The sequence below is a fragment of the Sorex fumeus genome, unplaced genomic scaffold (assembly GCF_029834395.1).
Source record: "Sorex fumeus unplaced genomic scaffold, SorFum_2.1 ptg000006l, whole genome shotgun sequence".
NCBI classification, from domain to species: domain Eukaryota; kingdom Metazoa; phylum Chordata; class Mammalia; order Eulipotyphla; family Soricidae; genus Sorex; species Sorex fumeus.
In genome coordinates this window covers 56,595,900-56,621,678 of record NW_026606063.1, presented here as the reverse complement: position 1 = coordinate 56,621,678, position 25,779 = coordinate 56,595,900, and the positions used below count along the sequence as shown (strand labels likewise).

General features: G+C 40.7%; 1 protein-coding gene across 1 annotated transcript in view; it reads left to right on the top strand.

Moving 5' to 3' along the window:
* The window catches only part of VWA3B (von Willebrand factor A domain containing 3B), a 226,006-nt gene that overhangs the window by 88,100 nt on the left and 112,127 nt on the right, over window positions 1-25,779 (top strand). Inside the window, 4 exon segments of the mRNA XM_056129028.1 lie at window positions 1,401-1,597; window positions 5,079-5,233; window positions 19,143-19,281; window positions 20,062-20,193. Coding sequence (XP_055985003.1) covers window positions 1,401-1,597; window positions 5,079-5,233; window positions 19,143-19,281; window positions 20,062-20,193 — 623 coding nt within the window.

Below are 25,779 nucleotides of genomic sequence, written 5' to 3'. Positions count from 1 at the left end.
ATCCAGGAGTGATCCCTGAGCACTCCGAGTGTGGCTCAAAAAATTAAAGCAAAAACAAAATGTCATTTCCCTGCTCAACACTCCCTCCTGGTCCTCATACTCATTCTAGTACAGTTAAAGGTGGCAGTCCTTTTCTACCTTCCTAAAAGAGGCAAGAAGATAAATATTTAACAATCTGGTGACATATGTTTTATGACATCTGTTGCTTTCTGGTGCTGAAAATACTCCCTGTGTGGTCATTTCCACAGTACAGATATTCTTGGGTAGTATAGTGGTAACTGAATGTGGAGTGAGGAAGAGTGGTATATAGTCAGCTCTCATGGGCCAGAATAAGCCAGCTCCAGGCTCCAATGCTGACTTTGCTGTTTCACAGTTAAATCATTCTCAATGGCAGTACGGGTTTCAAGACACCTAGACAAATACTACTCTGCTTTTATGATGAACTGGCTTACATAGTGTTTTGCTTATGTGCCATAACACCTTCACTCACTTAAAGTGTCTGGGTAACCTTTGAAAACACTAAGGCAATGTTCCTTAGGCTGAGAAATCGGCCATCCAGTTTAAACTTGAGCCTGTGAACCTGTTTTCCTAGGTAAGGTGTTTTCCTAGGTAAGGCTCCGGATAGGTTGACAGATAAATGAGGTTTGTGAATCTGTTGATCTGAGGGCCAGGTTCTGAGTCAGGATAAATTCAGGGAGGTAGTAGCAGCTCCTGGGACACAATGTGCCTCCTTCTCAGGCTGAACAGATTTCTATCACAGTGCAGCGACATCTCCATTAGGAAGCACTTTCATGTGACCTTTCTCACAGAACCACTGTGGTATACATGAGAAGATCAATCACTTAACATTCACTGGTTCTTGAAAACTCTCAGTGAAATAATGTATAAAGAATGCAGGTCCTTGAATAATGTCATTCAGTTCTGTATCATGATGATTAATTTTTTCTCATCAACATAATGAAATGACATTGAACTGAACAACATTATTTAAGGACCTGCTATACTCTCTTCCATCTGCCAATGATAAATTCTGCTGAATTGTAGCAAGATTAAGTTGCCTCTTATCCCAGTTTGAGTCACTTGGCCAAACTAGTAAGTGATGGAGCCAGGATTTGAACTTGGAGTTTCTGATCCCAAGTTTAATGCTCTCCTAACATGCAGTCTGTTAGCCATCTTCACTTGTGGATGAGGCTTGTCAGCTTCTGTGGAGGACAAAGGGAGATGAAAAGTACAAGATTCCTGCCATCAGTTTTGTGAACTTTCTTTGTTGGTCCTAAAGCAGGCAAGTATGCTTCCTGAAATGTGTGTGGTCTAACAGAGCACAGATTGATAAATATCAAGGTGGGGTTGGAACCAGGGTGGTCTGTGTAACACTGATGATTGATCTGTTCCAAAAATAGAATAAAGAATTGTCTCCATAGATAGCCAGTCAAATATGGAGGACACCTGGGACTCAACGAAATGGCTAAAGAAATATGGCCTGAAAGCCCAAAAGCTGTCATTCTATGATGTTCTTGCTGACTGCTCCTTCCGCCATGCTGATGGAATTGTTGATATAAAAATTAAACCAGACAATGAATCCCTGTGCACCAGTGCGGTAAGTGACTGAACTCCCCAGCAGTGCCTATATTGTCCCTCCATCCCCTGGCTTCCCTCAGATTGAAGCCAAGAACAGAACCCAGGATGAAAGAGCATGAAAGGAGGCTAGTGAGGTTTCCACGAATAAAGATATTTCTACTTCTCATCCTTATATTCCCCAAATGGGGCTGGAGGCATTGGGGTCAAGTCTTCACTTGGTTTCTAAGTACAACTGAATTTTGCAATAATTACACAGAACCAGGTACTGGGGTTGTAGAAATTGGGGTATCAAAAATCTCAGACTTAGTTCAGATTATGTCCAAAGTGATGCCCCTTGCTGAAACAAACTATTGGTGAATATGACCAGTGCAAACATTTCTGCTGTGCTCTTGTATTATCATCTTAAAATACATTAATCTAGTTATTACAGGTGGAATATAGTAAATATAAAATCAGATCCTCTAAGCACTAAAAGGATAGGTATTGAAAAAGCTATCGTTCCATTAGTGCCAATGATTCTGAGAGAAATATAGCATCTCAAATCCCAGCTCTGCCTCACAGTAGAAGGATTATAATTTATAATAGAAGTCCCCCAGCTTCAGCATGCATGACTTAGTGGGCCTGGGACTGAGTCTCCTGGACAGAGTTTTGAGGGTTTTTGTTGTTGTTGTTTTAATTGAATCATGGTGAGGTACACAAAGCTTTGTATTTACAATGGTCCTCATGATGCTGAAGCTGCTGATCTGGGGCTGCACTGTGAGAAACACCGATGTGTAGAACAGATCACAAGTTTAGAATTTTAGAAAGACTGCAAAGTGTCTCAGGAAGAAACAGAATCAGTATACTGACAATTCTAAGTATGCAAACGCAAAGGTACACTTTTTTGGAAAAGCAGCATCAGCTCAGGTACCCACTGTGAAGTGAAAGTGAAAATGTGCAGGACAGAGGAGATGGATCTGGAAAAGTGAGTTTTTATAGGAAACAAAGAGTGAATGCAAATGCATTATCACTTCATATATTCTCAAAGGTGTCTACTGAAGTCCAGCTCATAAGTGAGATGTATGTTTGTGGCTGCCACGAGTGAAACCCCATTCTCTCATTTATTTCTTATGCAGTTGGTTAGACCCTACACAAATGTGTGTGTTTGTGGTTTTCTTTTGTGTGTGTGTGTGTAAGGGCTTTTTCTTGTAAAGATACCTTACCCAGGAGATGCTGTTTTTGCTCTCTTAAATCTGTGTTTACAATGAGGACTAGACATGAGGGAAATTGAAAAGTTAAATTAGAAAAATGCAGAATTAACTCAGGACTTACCTTCTGGCTTATATCCTAATATACGAAGTAATTGTCCCAGCACAGGGGAAATCTCATTTGTGTATTTCCTCCCCTAGCACAGTTTTCTGGTTTTGTAGCCATTATCCAGTAATGTTGTTAGTTCAGGAAATTATTGATTCAGGAGATAACTATATTTTTGTTTTAAGTACATTAGACACTGGGTACTTAGAAATGTTAATTCCTTTCCATTTGGACATAGCTAACTGCTAGCAAGTGACAGTGTGACCCACACAGGTGCAGTTCTGGTTCTGGCATTTCATTATTCATCTGATCATTTGAAACAGGATTTTGCAGGGCCAACTTGAAATTTTTTGCTTTCAAGTGGAGAATTCTACCTCAGATCTCTTATTTAATACCTCATGCATACCAGTGACTTTCACTACTTGGATCTCCAACCTTGAGTCCTTCATTGATCTTCACCTAGGTGCCTACGTGTTACTGGGATGTCTAGTAGACATCTGAAACCTAAAGCTTCAGGTGCTCCACCCTGACCTTTCCTTTCAATGTTGCTCTCTTAAAACTCCATTTTTTATTAGTTTTCTTTCCCAAAACTTAAGTCATTCCCAAATTCTCTCTTTTCTCCATACTCCCACCCTCATTACACCCACTGTTTTATCATTGTACTCATTCAGTAGTTAAGAATCTGCTCATGTATTGCCCTTTCTGCAACTGTTCCTACTCTTTGCAACCTGACCTTCAAGTCTTTGATTCTGACCTTGACAGTTTATTCCCAATAGAACAACCAGTTATCCTTGAGAAAACATAGTTTTAGAAATGAAACCTTAAAACTTAAAACTATGAATTGTGTCACTTCTCCAAGAGTAGATCTTAAAAAGTTCCCAACAGGCAAGAAATGTCTAATGTAGTAAAGGGATATTAACAGAACATATTGGGGTATCATTTCACAATAGATACAAATACAGAAGTCATTGGACTGCACTTCTAAAATAATATGTCATATGTCAGTTATACCTCAGTTTACAAAATGGTGTCAGAACTGCTCCAAGGATAAGTCTTTCCACAGAGAGCTTTCATAAGTCCTGTCACTTATTTCTGAATTCTTCATGTATTACTCTCTCATGTTTAAGGTGTTGGAAAGTCCCCTTTTCACTCAGAGGAGAAGCCAGACTCATTTCCTTCTTCTAGCCAGCTTTACAGGATCTGCTTCCCGCTCTTCTGTCACACTGTAGCATCTCACTCTTTACTCACTGTTTCAGATAAAGGCCCTCCCGTTGATCGTCGATTTGCTTGAGCGGGCCCAGTAACGTCTCCATTGGAGACCTTGTTGTTACTGTGTCTGGCATATCGAATACTCTTGGTAGCTTGCCGGGCTCTCCAAGAGGGGCGGAGGAATCGAACTCGGGTCGGCCATGTTGGCCGCGTGTAAGGCAAACGCCCTACCGCTGTGCTATCACTAAAGTTACCACAAAATTCTACAGAGATGCTTTTACTTCAGGACTTTCTTACTGTCCACATTCTCTGTTGCCAAATTTTCCTCAGTCTTGCTCAGGTTTAAATTTATTTTTGAGGCTCTTCAATGCCTGGCAGAGAATAATACTTGAAGAATTTAGTAATCAGTGACAGAAGTCATGAAAGCTCTCTGTGGGAAGACTTATCCTTGGACCAGCTCTGAGTGTCCCGGTAGAGGGCACTGGATGTGGAATGGAGTTCTTGCAACTTTTCTCATTTGTGGTTGGGAATAACAATGAAAAAATGCTTCCTGTGAGTCTCAAGTTCTATATCCTCTAGATGGTCTCTTGGCTCTATAATCCATTGTGAACTCATTCTTAGCATAATTTTTGCCTATACATTATAATCTCAACTCAGCACTATTGTCGAGTACTCTGCATCACAACTGTTGGCGGGGGGGGGGGGTGGGGAGGGAGAGAAAGAGAGAGACAGTGTCAGGGACAGAGAGGGACAGAAAGGAGAAAGAAGGAAGAGAGTCTTCCTGCAGGAAACATTGGCTTCTCTAAAGCATAGACGGCATTGCACATGTCTTTCTGACCACTAATATGGTACATGTTTGATTAAATGAGTGATTGAAAGGTTTTTTTTTTATCATGACAATTAATACTAAGAGCTCTTCAAGTAAGACAAAGAGTAGTCTGGAGACCTTTTCTCTCTGGACACTTTCTAACTGTATTCTTTCCTTTATCTTTCCTTAGGAGACCAACAAGAAGATAGTCCATGCAAAATACTGCAGTAAATTTGTCCATGCTCCCTGGAAAGATGGGAGCTTGGTCCACGTGTGCATAACCAAGGAAAAGTGCACATTGTACACAGAGAGAATTCATGCAGTTCTCACCCAGATCCAGAGGAGGTTGGTGTATTTATGAGGGTAAACAGTCTAGTTGTGACTGAAATTCCATAGAAATTTAGTTCTGCTTGACTTCTTGGTAAAAACTCATCCAAAAGAAAAATGGGCAATAAATATTAAGTCAAGGTTGCTAGCTGATATTTTGTTAGTGGCTTTGTCGTTAATAATAATGGAGGATGTTTGGATTTAGAGTCTAAGCTGCCTCCTTGCCAGTTGTAGGAGTGATAACGCTGGTTGCACATCATAAGTCCAGCTGACTAGAGAACATTTCCATCCACGACTTGCATTTTTGTAGGACACAAAAATCAGATTTTCCTCTAAAGTCATGTTGTAAATTATATGAATACAATGAAATCTTGTGTGTGTGTGTGTGTGTGTGTAATTAACTAAATAGAACTTTGTGATCCCTTTGAATACTGCTGGTTCTTAAAATCTTGTAATGCTTGTGAGCTTAGTGTATGACTTCTGCAACATCATACCCAGGAGGATGATCAGGGAAGTTTTCACCTCCCTGAGGTTACTAAACTGCTTTTAACCAGGAAGATCAAATCCATTTACGCACAGCAGCTCAGAGGTAAGATAAAACTGGATTCTAATCCCCACTTTGTCACTTGCAATGACAATTAGTTCATGTCTTTGTGCAACAGTTTCCTCCTTTATAAGGTGGAAATAGTGATGTCATTAACCAAATTGTTCTGTGGGCTCTATGAGATAGTAAATCTAGTGAGTTTTGTTTGCTACCCACTCTTCAGTAGCCTCTTGAAAAAGAGAGTTCTGTCCAAGTTTTCTGGTACAAAGTCACAGACTGCAGCTGCCTGTCTCCCACTGCATTTACCCTCAGATCTCCCTGTTTCTCAAGGCCCAGTTGTTCATGGGTTAAGCAGAAATAGTAGTTATTGTGCCTGACTTTTTTTTTTGCCTATTGAGAGAGGATTAGACTTCAGGGGTGGGAAAGGGGCTGCTGCCTGTTCTCTCCCTTCCTTTCACCAGGTAAAAGTGCTGTTGACACGTTTCCTCTCTATTTTCTGCAAGATTGCCAACATATGGCATCAAAGTTCACTTCTTGAAGCTAACTTGGCCTGGAGTTTTCCTTTGTAGGAAGTGTTTTTAAAAAATCTTTTTAGTAAAATACAATGATTTACGAAGTTGTTCATAATAGAATTGTTTCAGGCATTCAGTGTTCCAGCACCAATCCTACCAACAATGTCCCCAGGTTCCCTAGCCGCCCCCTTGGGAGGCATGTAACACATTTATTTCATGTTACTTGTTCCAATAAAACTTGATGGAATGGCAAATAAAACAAGAAAACAAATCAATAAAAATCAATTTGTGATGATTAATTGCCATGTTTTAAATTTTCTAAATCTAGTATTGGAAAGTTTCTGTTATCCTTTAAAGGAACTTTTTTTTTTTGGCTTTTTGGGTCACACTCAACAGTGCTCAGGGGTTGCTCCTGGCTCTGAATTCAGGAATCTCTCCTGGCAGTGCTTGGGGAACCATATGGGATGCCGGGGATCAGTTGCAAGCAAGACAAATGCCCTACCCGTTGTACTATTGTTCTAGCCCTAAAGGAACTTTTTTTTTCTTTTTATTAGTGAGATACCATGAGGTACAGTTGTAGACTTACAAATTTTTGTGCTTGGGTTTCAGTTATACAATGATGATATACCCATCCTTCCACCAGTGCCCATTTCCCACCACCATGGATCCCAGTATCCCTCCCACCTCCCATCCCCCCCCCCATCCCACCCTGCCTCTGTGGCAGGGCATTCTCTTTCGTTTTCTCTCTCTTATTGGGTGTTGTGGTTTGCAAAAGAGGCAATGGGTGACAATCATGTTTGGTCTATAGTCTACTTTCAGCATACTTCTCCCATCCTGGGAGGATCCTCCCAACACCCTTTATTTGGTTCTCCCTTCTCTATCTGAGCTGCCTTTTCTCCTAGCATGTGTGGCTGGCCTCCAAGCCATGGAGTAAAATTCCTGGTACTAATCTCGGCCATTCTTGGATGTTAGTCTCCTATTTTGTTACTTTATGTTCCCCAGATGAATGCAATCTTTCTATGTCTGTCCCTTTCTTTCTGAGTCATTTCGCTTAACATGATACCTTCCATGTAGTACCACTTGTATGTAAATTTCGTGACTTCGTCTTTTCTAACAGCTACATAGTACTCCATTGTGTAAATGTACCAAAGTTTCTTTAACCAGTCATCTGTTCTTGGGCACTCAGGTTTTTTCCAGATTCTGGCTATTGTAAAGAGTGCTGCAATGAACAAACAATTGCAGATGTCACTTCGACTATCCTTTTTTGCCTCTCTGGGATATATTCCCAGGAGTGGTCAAATGGGAGCTCAATTTCTAATTTTTAAAGACTCATCCATTCTGTTTTCCAAAAGGGCTGAACCAGTCGGCATTCCCACCAGCAGTGAAGAAGGGTCCCTTTCTCTCCACATCCGCACCAGCACCGGTTGCTTTTGTTCTTGTGGTGCCAGTCTCTGTGGTGTGAAATGATATCTCATTGTGGTTTTGATCTGCATCTCCCTGATGATTAATGATGTGGAGAATTTTTCTCATGTGCATTTTAGCCATTCGGATTTCTTCTTTGTGAAAGTTTCTATTCATTTCATCTCCCCATTTTTTGATGGGGTGGATGTTTTCTTCTTGTGGAGTTGAACCAGTACTTTGTATATCCTTGATATCAACCCCTTATCGGATGTGTATTTGGTGAATATCCTTTCCCATTCTGTAGACTGTTTTTGTATTTTGTTCACTGTTTCTTTTGAGGTGCAGAAGCTTCTTAGTTTAAGATAGTCCCATTTGTCTATCTCTGTTTTCACTTGTTTGTCCAGCGGCGTGACATCTTTGAAGATTCCATTAGCTTCAATGTCATGGAGGGTTTTGCCAACTTTTTCCTCAATGTACCTTATGGATTCCAGTCTGATGTTGAGGTCTTTAATCCACTTTGATCTTACTTTTATACATGGAGTTAGGCAGAGATCTGAGTCCACCTAAAGGAACTTTTTAAATACTTCTTGCAAAACTGGTTTCAAGCTCTAAGTCCTTAAGGTGTTGCCTATTCATTAAGTTTTGTACAGTTTTTTCAAATCTGAATGATAATTTAGCTGGATAGAGTATTCTTGGTGAGGTGTTCATTTCATTGTTTGTGCTCTAATCTTCCATAGTCTTCTGGCTCATAGAGTCTTATTTGATAGACCTGCTATACATCTTATGAACTTTCCTTTGTATATATGTTCCTCTTTGATCATGCTGCTTTTAATATTCCATCTTTTTTGTTTTTTATAATTTATTTATTTATTGAATCACTGTGGGAAAAGTTACAAAGCTTTCAGGTTTAGGTCTCAGTCATGCAAATATCAAACACATTTCCCTTTACCAATACTTATTTTTTACCACGAACCCCAATAAAACCCCATCTCCCACCCCTCCCAATGCCTGTGAGGCAGATGAGTTCTAGTTACCACTCTATCTACTTTGACTAGATTCATTGTTTCGATAAAAGATGCACCATTATTATTTAGAGTCTACCCCCCCCCCCAAATCAGACATGGTGAAAAAGCGTTGTGAAATGATTTGCTTTCTACAGCTGGGTTCAAGAATTAAATGTTGTCGTGCGGCCGCAATAGCGACCACGCAGTTTTGGATTTCTGCTATTTTACTTATTAACCCTGGAAGTATTTCTACTAAAAGTCAGATAATTAAGAGATTGGTTTCTGTACTCTGGAGTCGTGGCCGTGCCAGAGAGCCACTCGTGGGGGGCAACTGGTGACCTCGGTAGGGCGTGAAGGACGGGCTGGAATGCCCCCCTTCCCATGAGGTTTTTGTCGCCCCCAGACCCCCGGCTCATACCTGCTGTCCACAAGGCTCCCATGCAGTTACCATCTTTCTTTCCAGAGAGGAGAGGGCAAAGGGAGCAACACCCTTTCCCCTCCAGGCAGGCATGATGGCCTGGATTAACGCATAGTCTGTTCACTTTTCTGCTCCAAGCTGCTGGCTTCTGCATTAAGTCCTTGTGCTTCTGGGGCCGTGGTCGTGCTGGAGAGCCACTCGTGGGGGGCAACTGGTGACCTCGGTAGGGCGTGAAGGACGGGCCGGAACGCCCCCCTTCCCATGAGGTTTTCGTCGCCCCCAGACCCCCGGCTCATACCTGCTGTCCACAAGGCTCCCATGCGGCCGCCATCTTTCCTTAGTATTCCATCTTGATCTTTGGATTTTGAGTACAATGTGTCTTGGAGTTTTCCTAATTGGATCTATTTTCATTGGGACCTTCAGGGCCTCTTGGATCTCTATGTCTGTAATACTTAATTCTGGGAAATTCTTATTGGTGATTTCTTTGTTTCTTCGTCACATTTTCCCTCCTATTCTTCAGAAACTCCAATGCTATTGTTTCCTTGAACCTCTATATTGTTCCTTCTGAACTCATCCTGTAGTTCTCTGGTATGTTGTTCATTTCTGACTATTTCCCACCTTCTGTTTCTTAGTGGTCTCCTCCTCATCTTTGATATATATGTATACATATATATGATATATATATATCTCCTATCATGCTCTTTATTTCTGTCATTTCTGATTGTAGTATTTTTTTCATTTAGATTCTTATGCGTTCTTGTGCTTTGTTACCTGTGCTGTTGTTTCTTTGAGCTTATTGATCATCTTCATCATGGTGTCACTAAAGACATTGTCTTAGGATTTACTGAGCTGGTTGGTGTTATTTATATCTTTAATAATGATATTTTCACTCATTGAACGCCACAACTTCTATATGCGATTTCCCCATTTGGTTTCTCTAGTATTCCATTGTGTAGTGGATGTACCAAAGTTTCTCTAACCAGTCGTCTGTTCTCGGGCATTCAGGTTGTTTCAAGATTCTGGCTATTGTAAACAATGCTGCAATGAACATACAGGTACAGATGTCATTTCTACTGTGCTTTTTTTAACTATTGGGATATATTCCCAGAAGTGGTACTGCGGGGTCATATGGAAGTTCAATTTCTAGTTTTTTAAGGAATGCCCATATTGTTTTCCAAAAAGGCTGGACTAGTTGGCATTCCCACCAAAAGTGAAAGAGCATCCCTTTCTCCTCACATCCAGGCCAACGCCAGTTGCTTTTGTTCTTTTGAATGTGTGCCGGTCTCTGTGGTATGAGATGATATCTCATTGCTGTTTTGATTTGTATCTCCCTGATGATTAGTGATGTAGAGCATTTTTCATGTGCCTTTTGGTCATTTGTATTTCTTTTTTGAGAAAGTTTTTGTTCATTTCTTCTCCCCGTTTTTTGATGGGGTTGAAAGTTTTTCTTGGAAAGTTCTATCAGTGTCTCGTATATCCTGGATATTAGACCCCTATCTGAATGGATATTGGGAAAATAATTTTTCCCATTCCCTGGGATCTCTCTATATTTTGGTCAGTGTTTTTTTGAGCAGCAGAAGCTTCTTAGTTTAATGTAGTCCCTTTTTAATGTTTTTTTTTTTCAGGGATACTTTTATTGCCATTTCAATTTCCTTGGTGGTGATAGGTCTGTTCAGGTACTCCAGGTCTTCTTGGTTCAACCTCAGGAGGCTATAGAAATTCAGGAATTTATCCATTTCCTCGAGGTATTCTTGTTTCATGGCGTGAAGCTTCTCAAAGTAATCTCTGAGGATCCTTTGAATTTTTGTAGTTTCTGTTGTGATGTCCCTCATTTCCATTTCTGATTTGGTTTATTAGGGTTTTCTCTCTCCCTTTCTTTTTGAGTCTTGCTAGAGGGTTATTGATCTTGTTTATTTTCTCAAAGTGCCAGCTCTTAGTTTTATTGATCTTTTGAATTGTTTTATGGGCTTTCATCTTGTTAATTTCTACTCAAAGTTTTTTTATTTCCTTCCTCCTGCCTGGGTTGGGCTCCTTTTGTTGGTCATTCTCCAAGATCTTAAGCTGTGTGGTCAGGTTACTTATCTGGTCTCACTCTTCCTTCCTGAGGAATGCTTGTAGAGATCTAAACTTTCCTTTCAACACAGCTTTTGCCATGTCCCATAACTTCTGGTAACTCATATGCAGATTTTTGTTTGTTTCCTGGGATCTTTTGATTTTCATTTTGATTTTCTTTCTAAGCCACTGGTTGTTCGGTAGTGAGCTGTTTTATTTCCAGATGTTTGATTTGATTTTCTGTTTGTGTGTGTGATTCACTTTGATTTTCAGTGCATCGTGGTCTGTGAAGATTGTTAATGCATCTCTACCTTCTTAATTTTATGGAAGTATGTTTTGTGGCCCATCATGTGCTCTGTCTTGGACAATGTCCCATGCATACTTGAGAAGAATGTGTATTCAGCTTTCTGAGGATGAAGTGCCCCGTATTTATCTACTAAGCCCCTGTCTTCCATTTCTTCCCTCAGATAAAGTATTTCCTTGCTAAGCTTGAGTCTAGTTGATCTATCAAGAGGTGATAAAGCGGTGTTGAAATTTCCTACTATTGTGTTGCTATGGATGTCTTTCTGTAAGGCTAGTTGAGTAGTTGTTTTAAATGTTTTGCTGGTCCTTCATTAGGTGCATATACATTTATTTATTTATTTTTATTAAAAAAATTTTTAATAGTGAGACATCATGAGGTACAGTTGCAGACTTACACATTTTTGTGCTTGGGTTTCAATTATACAATGATCAAATACCCATCCCTCCACCGGTGCCCATTTCCCACCACCACAGATCCCAGTATCCCTCCCTCCCCCCATCCCCTCCATCCCACCCTGCCTCTGTGGCAGGGTGTGAGTTCTTTCTGATGTATAGATCCCTTGATCAATAAGAAATGACCTTCACTGTCTCTAGTGATCTTTTTCAGTCTGAAATCATTCTGGTCTGATACCTGAATGGCCACCCCAGCTTTTTTTGAGGGAGTTGTTTGCCTGTAGAATTGTTTTCTAGCCTTTGACTTTGAATCTGTGTTTGCTCTGACTGTTCAGATGTGTTTTTTGCAGTCAGAAGAATGTTGGGTTCAATTTTCTGATCCATCCTGACACTCTGTCCTTTTAATTGGTGTGTTTAGCCCATTGATGTTGAGAGAGATTATTATTACGGGATTTTGTTCCATCTTTCTGCCAAAGTTTGGTGTATTTGAGGGTCTTGTCTTGTCTTAATGTAGCCCACTTAGTTCTTTTTTTTATTTGGAGGATTTTTAAGGTGTGGAGGGGGAGAGAGTGAAGTTCTTCTTTTAAGCATGGTTTTGAGACTATTGAGGTTTTGAGTGGTTGTTTGTCTGTGAAACTGTATGTTGTTCCTTCCGATATGAATGAGAGTCTATTCTGGGTGAGGTGTTTATTTCATTGACTTTTTTCACTATACCCCACCACTGTCTTCGGGCTCTGAGAGTTTCATCAGGTAAGTTGGCTGTAAATCTTAAGAATGCTCCTTTAGGGGAATGCACTGCCACAGAGACAGGGTGGGACAGGGGAGATGGGGGGTGAGAGAGATGCTGGGATCCGTGGTGGTGGAGAATGGGCACTGGTGGAGGGATGGGTACTTGATCATTGTATAACTGAAACCCAAGCACAAAAAATTATAAGTCTATAACTGTACCTCATGATGTTTCACTAATAAAAAAATTTTAAAATAAATAAAATAGTTCTATAAAAAAAAAGAATGCTCCTTTATAGGCAATTTCTTTCTTTGATCTTGCTGCTTTCAGAATTTTATCTCTGTCTATGATTTTCATCATTCTGACCAGGATGTGTCTTGGAGTATTTTTATTTGGATTTCTTCTAGCTGGTACCCTTCAGGGCTCCTGAATCTGGTCTCATGTGCTCTTCAGCTCTGGGAATGTCTTAGCAATGACAATTTCTTCTGCATCAGGGTTTTCTTTCTGTCCCTCTGGAACTCGAATGATTCTTATGTTATTCCTCTTAACTACATCCAGATTTTCTCTTGACATCTGTTGGTTCATTTTGAGGCTCTTTTCCATTTTCTGCTGTTGTCTGGAGAGTCTCTGCACTTCATCTTGGAGCTCACTGATTCTGTCCTCAGCAGCTGTTACTCTGCTGCTGAGGCCTTCCACTGAAGTTTTCAATTCACTTACCAGGTTTTTCATATCTTCATTTCTGTCTGTAATTTTGTTTGCATTTTCCACATATCTGTTCTCAAGTCCTCTTGTATTTTACTGGCAGTGCATTCCATTGTTTCATTTACCTCCCTATGCATCCTCAGTAGCTCCCTTCTAAATTCCTTGTCAGAGAGGTTGTCTAGCGCTTCATTACTACTTCATTACTAGGCTAGTTTCTTCACTAAGTTTGGTGGATTTCTGCATTGCTTTACCATTGTAACCTGTGCTGTTTAGACTTTCACCCACACTGCTACTCTTTTGTTTTTAGTGTAATATTAATCGAGATGGGGCTAATGAATTATTAGTCTGATGTGTTTTTTGGTGATCAGGCTGCCCTAGTGAAAGTCCCACCTAAGAGGATAATTTCTGGTTCTTATGGAATATGGAGGGGGAGAATAAATCATGGCCGCAATAGAGGTCGCGGCTCTGGACACCACCCTCACCGGGTCTGTACCTGGATGGGGGATATTAAGTGAGTCCTTGAATGTTGGCTGCTATTGGCGCAGCCCACTTGTATTCCTGTTCCTCGGAATTCTGGGCCTAAAAACCGGCTCTGCCAGAGCCTGGTCACATGGCTCCGGACACCACCCCCACCAGGCTAAATCTATAAATTCTTGTTTTGAAGATGGAATGTGCTAAAAGCTTATCAAGCCTTGCTGTTTGATGGTATTATTTATTTCATATCACTACCAATTTTCTATTTGTTTTATAAATATCTGAGAGAGAATATTGAAAATTTCTACTGTAGCTTTGGATTTTTCCATTTTTCCTTTCAGTTCATAAATTTTTTTCTTTAGTTATGTTGAGTTCTATTAACAGGTTCACAAACATTTAGGATTACTATATCATGATAATATTGGCTTCATTATGATGAAATATTTCTCTAAATCTCTAATAATATTAATCTTGTTCTAATATCCACTTTATCCTATAAAATATAGCCCCCCTTACTTACTTTTGACTGTTGCTTTGTTTGGGCTTTGGGGCCACACCCATCAGTGCTCAGGGCTTTCTCCTGGTGCTTTGCTCAGAGAAGGGGTGCCAGGGATTGAACATGTCAGTGGCATGCAAGGCAAACTCTGCCTGCTTAGACCCTTACTTTTTTTTTTTTAAGGCATTACTCTCCCCAATCTCAAACTCTACTACAAAGCAGTAATAATTAAAACAGCATGGTACTGGAAAGAGCCGCAGACCAGCGGAACAACCCCAAATGTATAAACATCTAATCTTTGATAAGAGAGTAGGCCCTTACTTTTGATTCTTGTCTATCTGTATGTCTTCTCTGTTTTCTACCCTTTTACCTTTACCTGTCTTAGATTTATATTTAAATCACTTGATCACTTGACTTCCCGTTAATCGGCGATTTGCTCGAGCGGGCGCCAGTAACATCTCCATTTGTCCTTGTTGCGTGCTAGTGTAGCCCAATGGCGTCTGTTCATTCTAGGAACACGAAGTGCCTCAAACTGATCGATATGCCAAAACCAGTAATTACAATGGGTCTCATTATGTTTAAATAGGTTTCTTAAATTAGTCTCAAGATCATCTGTGTTTAATGTGAGTTTTTAAATTGTTTGGATTTAAACCTAAGATATTGATATTTGTATTCTATTTGTCCCTTCATCTTTGTTTCTTATTTTAAACTCTTCTCTACTTCTTTGCACTGAAGTACTTTTTATGATGCCACTTTATCTGCACTACTGTAGTACAAACTCTCTTCACCTCGTATGGAAGCCACTGAGTACATCCCTGGCACTACGTGCTTCTCCCCCAGCACTGCTTGCGTGGCCCTGGGGGCCCCTGAGCCACTGTCAGGCCCTCACAGCCCAGATTGGCGAACCCCAGGAGCTCTATCGGGTGTGACCCTTGTCAAGAGGGAGAAGACTCTTACAACTTTCATTTCCCTTTTCACCTTTGACGCACTACACTTTATTTTCATGTCCACTATAAACTCTTCATACATTAAAACACATTTAAAATATAATACGATTTATCCAAATAAGTCAGGACCAGAGTAAAATAGTACAGTGGGTTAGGCACTTGCCTTGCAGGCAGCTGAACCAGGTTCGATCTCCCCAAGTCCCATTTTGTCTCCTGAGTACTGCCAGGAGTGATTCCTGAGTGCAGAACCAGGAGTAATCACTGAGCATTGCCAGATATGGCTCAAAAACAAAATATTAAAAAATATATAAACATTTAAAATTAATTTGGTAATTTTTCTCTTTGTGTTCCTGGAGTGAGCAGATGCCATTGGGCTACACTAGCTCATAACAGGGATGAATGGAGATGTTACTGGTGCCCGCTTGAGCAGATCAGTGAGCAATGGGATGACAAGTGATACAAGTGATATTTTTCTTTTTAATAAATCCTAGTTCAGGTCTGTTGATTAGTGGTTATCTCAGCTCTTTTAGTCTAAAACACTATTTTTACTGCTTTGGAGGTGGGAGTTTGCGCCACACTCCACAATACTTATGGCCTACTCCTGACTCTGTGCTTAGGGATCACTCCTGGCTGTGCTCAGGGACTATAAGGGGTGCCAGAGACTGAGCCTTTGGTTGTTCTCATGCAAAGCAAGCCCCCTGCCCACTCTACTATTTCTCAAGCCCAAATTACTTTTACTTTTGGAAGATGTTTTAGCTGTCTTTGAAGCCTAGGTTTATAGTTTCATCTCTCAGTACGTTGAAAATCTTTCTCCATTTTGGGCAGGGAGGCTTGCATGAGTTTTTTTTCGTTTGTTTTTTAAATTTTTTTTATTAAAAATTTTTTTAATAGTGAGACATCATGAGGTACAGTTGCAGACTTACACATTTTTGTGCTTGGATTTCAATTTTACAATGATTAAATATCCATCCCTCCACCGGTGCCCATTTCCCACCACCACGGATTCCAGTATCCCTCCCACCTCCCATCCCCCCCCATCCCACCTTGCCTCTGTGGCAGGGCATTCCCTTTTGTTCTCTCTCTCTTATTGGGTATTGTGGTTTGCAAAAGAGGCAATGGGTGACAATCATGTTTAGTCTATAGTCTACTTTCAGCATACTTCTCCCATCCTGGGAGTATCCTCCCAACACCTTTATTTGGTGTTCCCTTCTCTATCTGAGCTCCCTTTTCCCCTAGCATGTGTGGTTGGCCTCCAAGCCATGGAATAAAATTCCTGGTACTAATCTCGGCCATTCTTGGGTGTTAGTCTCCTGTTTTGTTACTTTATGTTCCCCAGATGAATGCAATCTTTCCATGTCTATCCCTTTCTTTCTGAGTCATTTCACTTAACATGATACTTTCCATGTAGTATCATGTGTATGTAAATTTCGTGACTTCATCTTTTCTAACAGCTACATAGTACTCCATTGTGTAAATGTACCAAAATTTCTTTAACCAGTCATCTGTTCTCGGGCACTCAGGTTTTTTCCAGATTCTGGCTATTGTAAAGAGTGCTGCAATAAACAGGCAATTTGCATGAGTTTTAATGAAAAGTTTCCTTTCATTTTTATGTTGTCTTTGGACTTTTCAGATTGTTCTCTATTGTTGGATTTAAGTGATCGTATTATGTGTCTTGATGTGTTTTTTTCTCATTACTTTTTTTCATTTGGGTTTTTTCAGTCTCTAGTTTATGTAGAAATTTCAGCAAAGTTGGATGGGGTCAAAGTGAAAATATAGTGGGTAGTCTTCTGGCCTTGTATGCAGCTGACCTGGGCTCAATTCCCATCATTCCATATGGTCCCCTGAGCACTGCCAGGAATAATTTCCTAGTGCAGTGCCAGGATCCCCTGAGCATCACCAGTTGTGGCCCCCACAAAAAATTGGAAATATTTGTCAAAAATTTCTTCAATATTTTTTTTTCTCTTTCCCTATTTCCTTCATTATCAGATTCCAATTCCACAGTAGACTCATTGCTGTTGGGCTGTGGACCTCAGTTTTTGTTTATTTTTAACCTCTTTGTGTTTCATATTGAATTCTCTCCTATTGTTTTGTCTTTTTAAAAAGTGAGTATTTCTTCTTTCTAGCATCTAATTTACTCTTACTACCATGCTGTAAATTTATTTTATTTTTTTGTGCGTGAATTTATTTTTATTTAAGTGAATATATGGTTCTGGATATTCCATTTGGGCTTTTTTGGTAGATTTTATTTCTGGTCTCATATTGTCTATATCTCACTCCTTTTTAACATGTGGATTATATTTACAATTGTGATTTGACATCCTCTTCTGTTATCTCTTTTTTTCTTTTTGGGTCACACCTGGTGATGCATGGGGGTCACTTCTGGCTTTGGCTTTTCACTCAGGCATTACTCTGGTGGTGCCCAGGAGACCATATGGGATACTGGAGATTGAACCTGGGTTGGCCACGTGCAAGGCACATGCCCTACCTGCTGTACTATCACTCCAGTCCCAACTCTTACCATCTATCATTTATGTGTGATTCTGTTGACATTTTTTATGGTTATAGATCATATTTTCCTGCTTATGTGTCTGAAAATACTTATTGGATGTCAATCATTCTGAATGTATTCTGAATGTTACATTGTTGAGTGCTGGGTGTGTGTGTGTGTGTGTGTGTGTGTGTGTGTGTGTGTTGTAATGTAAGTAAATGACTTGGAATCACTTTGATGCTTTTAGAGTTTCTTTTTTATTTTTGTATTTGGGGGTCATACCCAGTATTTCTCAGGGGCTATTCAAGGATTGGTACTTAAGGGTCACTTCTGGTAGTGCTTAGGAGACCATATCTATATGTAGTCCCAGGAATTGAATCGGGTCTCCTGAATAGAAAGAATCTCTGTAGTCTGCTGAGCTATCGCTCTCTCCCAGCCCCTTGAAACTTTCTTCTAAGTTATGTTTGCACAGTTGTGGAAAAACCCAAGTTTAGGGCTAATGTGATCCTGTTACTAAGGCTGTGTCCCTGTAAGCACTCTTCCTAATGCTTTATATATTGACCATTTTTCCTATCTATTTGGAAAACAAACTGCTCAGAGAGCTGTGTAAACTGAAGGGTTTATCTATCTAATCCTTTTTGGCAATTTTTCTATGGCTTCAGAGTTTCCTCTCATGTGTGCCCTGATAATTACTTGGTCAAATCTTCAGGGCGCATGTTCTTCGGAATGCATTGCTCCTATTCCCTCTGTTCCTTCTCACCCTCTCTCTTCTGTTCAGGAATGCAGCAACTCCCTCTTCTGTATTTTCCTGTAAATTCGAGTTGCCTAGGCCTTGTTGAACTTCGAACTCATATATATATATATATATATATATATATATATGTATATATATAGACATATTACCATCTTCTCCCTGATCTCACACCTTAGTTTTACATGCAGCCTTGAACTTAATTTATATCCTGAGCATAAATTACAGAAGTAAACCTAATCATACAGTCACCTGGTGCTTGGTTATTAAAGGAATCTGGACTTGATACTATCTAAAACTTCATTGAAGTTTCAGGAATGTTCTGGCATTACTTAATGGCCTTCAGTAATCAGGGTCAGATGGATAAATTAACTGAAGTCACAGCTGAGGTCCTTAATACATTATATGACTGACTGTAAGTGATTTACTTTTGGCTTTGGAACCCTCTATTGGAGAGATATTTCTGGACTATTGAACTTACTGGTTCTTTTTGACTTGGCTTGATGATGGATAGTGGAAGAGGGTGGTGAGGAAGAGAGCCAATATGTATGTAGGACTTTCCCATTGAAAATTCAGTGAAAATCCAGATGGGTTACATAGCACTGTGTGCTGACAATATAGCAGTTTTGGCTTTCATAGCTGTTCCATTGAGTTCTGACCAATATGAGCTCATTAGCACAGTTGCTCACCATTTTCCAACCCGTTTTCTGTCTAGGATTAAATGGCTACAGAATAAAAGTGAAGTTCTCTTTGGAAAAGTATGCGCTGATTGCATCTACATTCTCATTGATACATCGTACTCAATGAAGGGGAAACTGGATTTGGTGAAGGACAAGATCATTCAATTTATCCAGGTTAGAGGGAAGTGGCTGAAGCATTTCTTAGGGGCTAGGAGTGCATCCCACTCACCCTTACATGCATTCCTAAGAGGTTCACAGTAAGGTTTAATTTAAAAATCCAAAGGAAAGCCTCTTTCAGATCCCTCCATTAATCAGCTGAAGAAATTACAGTTCTCAGCTTCTGGCCTTGTTATGCCAAGCGGGCCTCTGAATTGTGTGACCTGTAGCATGCCTCCTACACCTCCTAATTCCTACTTCTTAACAAAAAATGAGTATTATTGGATTGTCATGAGTCAGTAGTACTGTTCTGAGTATTAGCATGGAAAGCAGTTGCAGGGAGTATTTGACAGATGAGAGAACAGAAATGATAATTTGGTTAGTTTCTACAGAAAAAAGATAGACTGATGAGATGCAGGATCTATAACTGAACAGGAGCCATACCAAAAAAAGATGACCAAAAGATGACAGATTTTCCTTGTTATCTCAAAGCCTATTGCATTTAGTATTCCTTTTTAGAGTTATTTTATTAAAGTAAGTATTAAAGTCATTTAATATCATATCAATATATAAATTTATATGAATATATTCATGCATACATACGTAAAGGTTTAATATCCAAACTGTGTATACATTTTATTTAAATGCCTTCTGTGCTAGAGAAGATTTTATTAAATATAATATTTAACTTCTAGATCCAAAAATACATACCCTAGTAATTACAGTTGATCAAACTGTGACCTGTCATAGCCTTTACTCACATTTCAGTGGTTTTAGACTTTATAATATCTCCTACAGGAACAGCTGAAATACAAAAGGAAATTCAATTTTGTGCAGTTTGATGCTCAAGCAGTTGCTTGGCGGGAAAAACTTGTTGAAATCGATGAAGATAATTTGAAACAGGCTCAGTGCTGGATTAGAGACATTAAGGTATGGTACAAGCGCTGGCTGGGAGAAGCAGCCTGGCTTTATCATCAAGGAGCTTATTCACAGGGTAGAAACACTTGAGAAAGTGCTATGAGCCCCAGGCATGTCAGTTCCCAGTAATTCTATCTCATCCTCAATATCTAGCCTCGGACTTAGATTCCCAGCGGAACTGCAGATCTCATTTCCAGACCTATCCTTGGCGAAGGTCTTAGCCTTTATGAAAACAAATTTTGAAATGTAATATTTTGTATTCAAACATTCAGGCTTGCTCTTTCTGAACCTTATTATTTTTTTCCAATGACAGATTGCAGCTATTTTTAACAGTGGACTTTGTTCAAAAGTGAGATGCAAAGTCCAAAGTAAAATGTTGAGACTAAAAGTGGGAGGTGGGAGAGCAACAGGATGTGAGAGGCAGGGGAATCATTTCTTGGGACCTTTATTGTTTTTGAAGAACTTTAAAGATATGATTTTTTCTTTAAGCAGACTTCTGGGAAGGGTTTTTTTTCTGCCCTGAATTTTTTTTTGTCTTGAACTGATCTTAATTTTAAAAGTTTTTTTTCTAGAGCTACAGATCTATTGCAGATATCTTAGATACAAAACAGTGGAGACAAAGGGCACTTCTTAAAAGTTTAAATATAGATCACAAGCAACTTTAGAATAATTTTTTGCTTGTGTTAAGAGTCTGAGACTTGACAGGAAGCCACCAATAAAGTGGACATTATTGGACTTAAGTATCACCCAAGCAGGAGCTATGCTGTCATTGAGATGAGCTGGGTTCCCCATAGAATTTTGGTATCTTTAGAACAGGATTTGGGGAGAGGGTGATAGAGATCTTGTCATAACCAAAACCCTGAATTCACCCCCCAGCATCCACATGACCTTCCAGAACCACTGGGATAAGTCGGGTGCCCTTTTAGCCCCACACTTGGACCCAGAGAGTCTACGGGGGGTCCCTTTTCAGGTTTCCCCCTGTTTTCTTTTTTGTTTCAGGCATATAATGACACAATGTTCAAACACCCAGTCTCTTCCCTTTGTTGACCTCTCATTACTGCCGGGTGGGAATGTGCTACTTGGTCAGGGAGAAGTTGAACTATCCCTGTATTCATTAATTCCTTCCTTGGCTGTTTTTTGTTTGTTTGTTTGTTTGTTTGTTTAGGGGCTACACCTGGCATTGCCTTATTCCTGGCTTTGTGCTTAGGCATACCTGTTGGCAGATTTAGGGACCCATATGGAGTGCTAAGGTTTGAACTTGGGTTGGCTACATGCAAGGCAGACATCTTACCCCTTGTACTCTGTCCTGTCTTGACTGTTTTTAATCTATGTATAAACTCATTAAAAGACAACCAGCTAAGCTCAGGGGTACTCACAGCTCAGTGCTTGGGAGTTTCTCCTGGCAGTGGTCAGACAATTGAACCCAGGGCTTCCTGTAAGAAAGGCAAGGGCTTTGCCATTGAGCCACATGCCCAACATTTTGCTGTTGTTGATTTAATTGTTTTCGTTGTTTCTTTTGGTTTCCATCTCTCTGCTGAAAGAACCCACCTGCTCTTGAATATTGTTCAAGTTTGCTATTAGAGATGTTAATGCATTCAGTGATTTTTATATTTTCTAAATTTTCTGCCCACTAGTTTCAGCATCTGTATTATATCTCAGTTTGCTTCCAATGTGTACAATTCTTTCTCATGTATGCTGTTTATTCTTTCTTTGTAGTATGTCTTTTGTTGCTACCATTGAAAGGTGAACATCATTTGTAATACATGAGCATTGGTTCATTCATGAGCATTGATTCATTCAAATGCCTAACAACCTGAATCGTACGATTACACTTGAATAGATGTGGCTCACTGCTGGCAGTTTCTATCTTCGTTGTCTATGCACCAACATCCAATTATGATGAAGGAGAAATTGAGAAGTTCTACATGGAGCTGGAGAAGTTCTATAAAGAAGACCACACCTTCTACAAGATCATTGTTGGTGATTTTAATGCCAAGGACCGAGAAGATCAGTCGAAGAACTCCACATTAGGACCCATGACCTAGAATGGAATGAACAGGTTGAAAGACTGTCTGAGTTCATCATGTCGACCAAGACCATCCATGGTAACTCACAGTTCCAGAAGGCCAAATCTAAACTTTGGACATGGGAGTCTGTCAGTGGATGGTTTTACAATGAAATTGACCACATATTCAATCTACAGTTTTGCCTGACCGATGTCACTGTTGTCCCAAAATTCCAAGTGGGATCGGACCACCATCTCCTTCTTGCAAAATTCTATTTCACAGAGTAGGGAGAAAGGGCTGCAAAGTTTAAGAAGAGAACTCCCAGAACGACCACCAACTGGGATCTCTTTGGTACTATTGAGGCAACATGGGAAGATGCCGTCATTGACAACATTGACAAGGAATAAGATCGACTCAGCACCTCCATGATTGTGAGAGGAACACCGAGAGAGAGAAAGAGAAAGAGAGAGCCACATAAAAATGCCTGTCTTTGAAAACTTTTGAGCTTATTCGCCAACGTGGCTTGAGGCAAGCCTCAGGCAACCACAAGCGAAAGTCTGAGCTCGCAAAGCAGTGCAGAGAAGTGATAAAGGAAGACCTCAAAGAGAGAAGAGCAGCAGTGCTGGCAGATGCAGCAGAAGCCGGGAAAAGCATTTGTGACACCTGCCTGTCCTTCACCAAGTACAAGACCAAGATGACTGCCCTCCGACATCCTGATGGGTCTATCACATCTTCCAGAAGGCAATGGCGAAGATTATCCATGACTACTACTCGGATCTCTTTGATAGCCACGTCCACCTGCCCACATACCAAATTCTGCAGGATGGATATGTCATTCCCAGCGTTTTCCCTTCTGAAATCCGACACACCATTTTGTTCCTAAAGCCTATATGGGGGGGGGAAGGGATACTGGGATTAGTGGTGGTGGAGAATGGGCACTGGTGGAGGGATGGGTACTCGATCACTGTATAACTAAAACCCAAGCACAAAAATTGTAAGTTCACAACTGTACCTCATGGTGTTTCACAAATAAAAATTAAAAAAAAAGCAAAGAGTACCCAGCCCAGACAAGGTCAGACCCAAACACCTGAAGAACCTGCTGTCAGTATTCATCAATACACTGGCTCGGCTCTTCTCACGCTACCTGTCTAAATGCAAGGTTCTGTCCCAGTGGAAAACCAGCAGGACCATTCTACTGTACAAGAAGGGAGACATTTACAACATTGGCAACTATCGCCTAATCTGCCTGTTGTCTGTCATCTACACGTTGTTCACTCGAGTCATCCTGAATAGGCAGAACACTAGATGAAGGACAACCATGTGAGCAAGCCGGGTTCTAGATGAAGGACAACCATGTGAGCAAGCTGGGTTCTGCAAAGGATTCAGCACGATCGACCATATCCACACAATAACCAAGCTCATTGAGGCTTGTCGGGAGTTCAAGTTGCTGCTCTGTCTAATGTTCATTGATTTAAAAAAGGCCTTTGATTCTGTTGAGACAGAAGTGGTCATCAAAGCCCTAGCCAAACAGGGTATTCAAACTCAATACATCAGGATCCTCCATGAGTTGTATTATGGATTCACTACCAGGATCTCACCATTCTACAAAGAAGTGATCATCCATATCAAGAGAGGGGTTTGGCAGGGTGATACCATTTCACTGAAACTCTTCAGTGCCACCCTCGAGAATGTCATGCAACGACTGGAATGGGAAAGAATGGGAGTGAAGATAGATGGTCAGCAACTACACCACCTCCGCTTTCTGATGTTATCGTTCTAATAACATCAAACATTAGCCAAGCGGCACAAATGTTGGCTGACTTCGACCATGAGTGTGGAAAGGTTGGACTACAGCTGAATCTCACAAAGACAGTGTTTATGAGAAATGGTCTCGTTCCTAACTCTCCATTCACTCTTAATGGAATGAACATGTCCGAATGCAACAGTTATGTGTACCTAGGTCGAGAAGTCAACATGATGAATGATCTGGCACATGAGTTGCACAGGAAGAAGAGAGTGGCTTGGAACTACTTCAAGAGCGTCGAAGAAATAGCTATGAGAACGAAGAACCTCTGGCTCCGGGCACATCTCTTAGATTCCACTGTTCTTCCTGCATTAACATACTCCTCAGAGACCTGGGCCCCACGAAAACAGGATGAGAATGCTATTCGGGTCTCCCAAAGAGGAATCGAAAGAGCTAAGCTTGGAGTATCACGCTTCACTCAAATGAGAGAAATGATCCGGATTTCCAACCTCCATCAATGGTCAAGAATCAGGGACGCTGTCTCATTTGCCAAGGCATCGAAAATCAGATGGGCTGGACATGTAATGAGATTTGGAGATGACTGACTGGATTCCACGGGATGTCAAAAGACCACGTGGCAACCCACCTATGAGATGGTCAGACTTCCTCGTCAAGATCCTGAATAGTCAGTTTGAGGCTCTTGCTGTTCCTAGAATGGGCAGATGCCATTGGGCTACACTAGCATGCGACAGGGACAAATGGAGACGTTACTGGCTCCCGCTCGAGCAAATTGATGAGTAACAGGATGTCAAGTGATCAAGTGATCAAGTGACTATCTCTCCAGTCTCCAACCCGTCCTCACCTTTGGTTTTCCCTTTACACAACACCTCAGAGATTGTATCTTGCAAGTTTCTCATTAGTCAGTGTTTGGAGAAGCAGGTGGGTTGGGTATGGTATCTTTGATGAAACTTAAAACAGGCAGAGCACAAGTCTGTACCTTCTCCATGCTTCTAAGGTGGACGGTGTCCTATCCTAACTTTTCTTTCACCACATGGGGGAGGGTTTGGGGCTCCTTTTTCTGCTCAGATCTGTCCTGGACCTTCACCACTGTTCTAAGACCTGTTGCCCTTTTGACCCCCATCACCCTGTCCCCCCTAAATCAGGGCTTTTGTTCTGTAGGGAAAATAGAGGAGGGGGTCCTAGGGGAATCATATATCACTGTTCCTCATTCCCAGTTCTGTGCCCTCATTTTCTTCTGTAAGCAGATATTGGACTTATGACAAATGCCTTCAAGGAAATAGCACAGAGTTCCCCATATTTACAGCCTCTCAACCTTAATTCTCTCATCAGTAAACATTTGCCAATTACCACCCATTCTCCAGCCCAGTTGATCCCTGTGCATTATATCTGGCTGCATCTTGGCCAAGGCAGCCTATGCACACACCTCACTGGACTACAGATTTCTCTCTTGGATTTAGAGATCACTTGTCCTATGACCTTGGCTCTCCATTGGGAATAATGAAATTCAGATACCAGCAATATCAGCAATTTGGCCCTTTCTCATGATAAATGTGGGAGGGACCTTCTGATAGTGTTCTAGATCCCTGGGCAGATATGGCACGATTTTCAGATTGGACATTTTCTTGACTATATTTTGTTAATCATGCCACACTTCAGTTCAATGCATATTGGTTGTATGGATCAGTGGTTTTATGAAATAAGTTGCTTTGTAGGCAGATTCATGGAGCAACGCTGACAGCTGAGTCAACAGTGACTGAATTCATGTCACACCAGAAACACACAAACATAAAAGACATGAGGGGTTCTATCCTCAGGGCTGCAAATCCA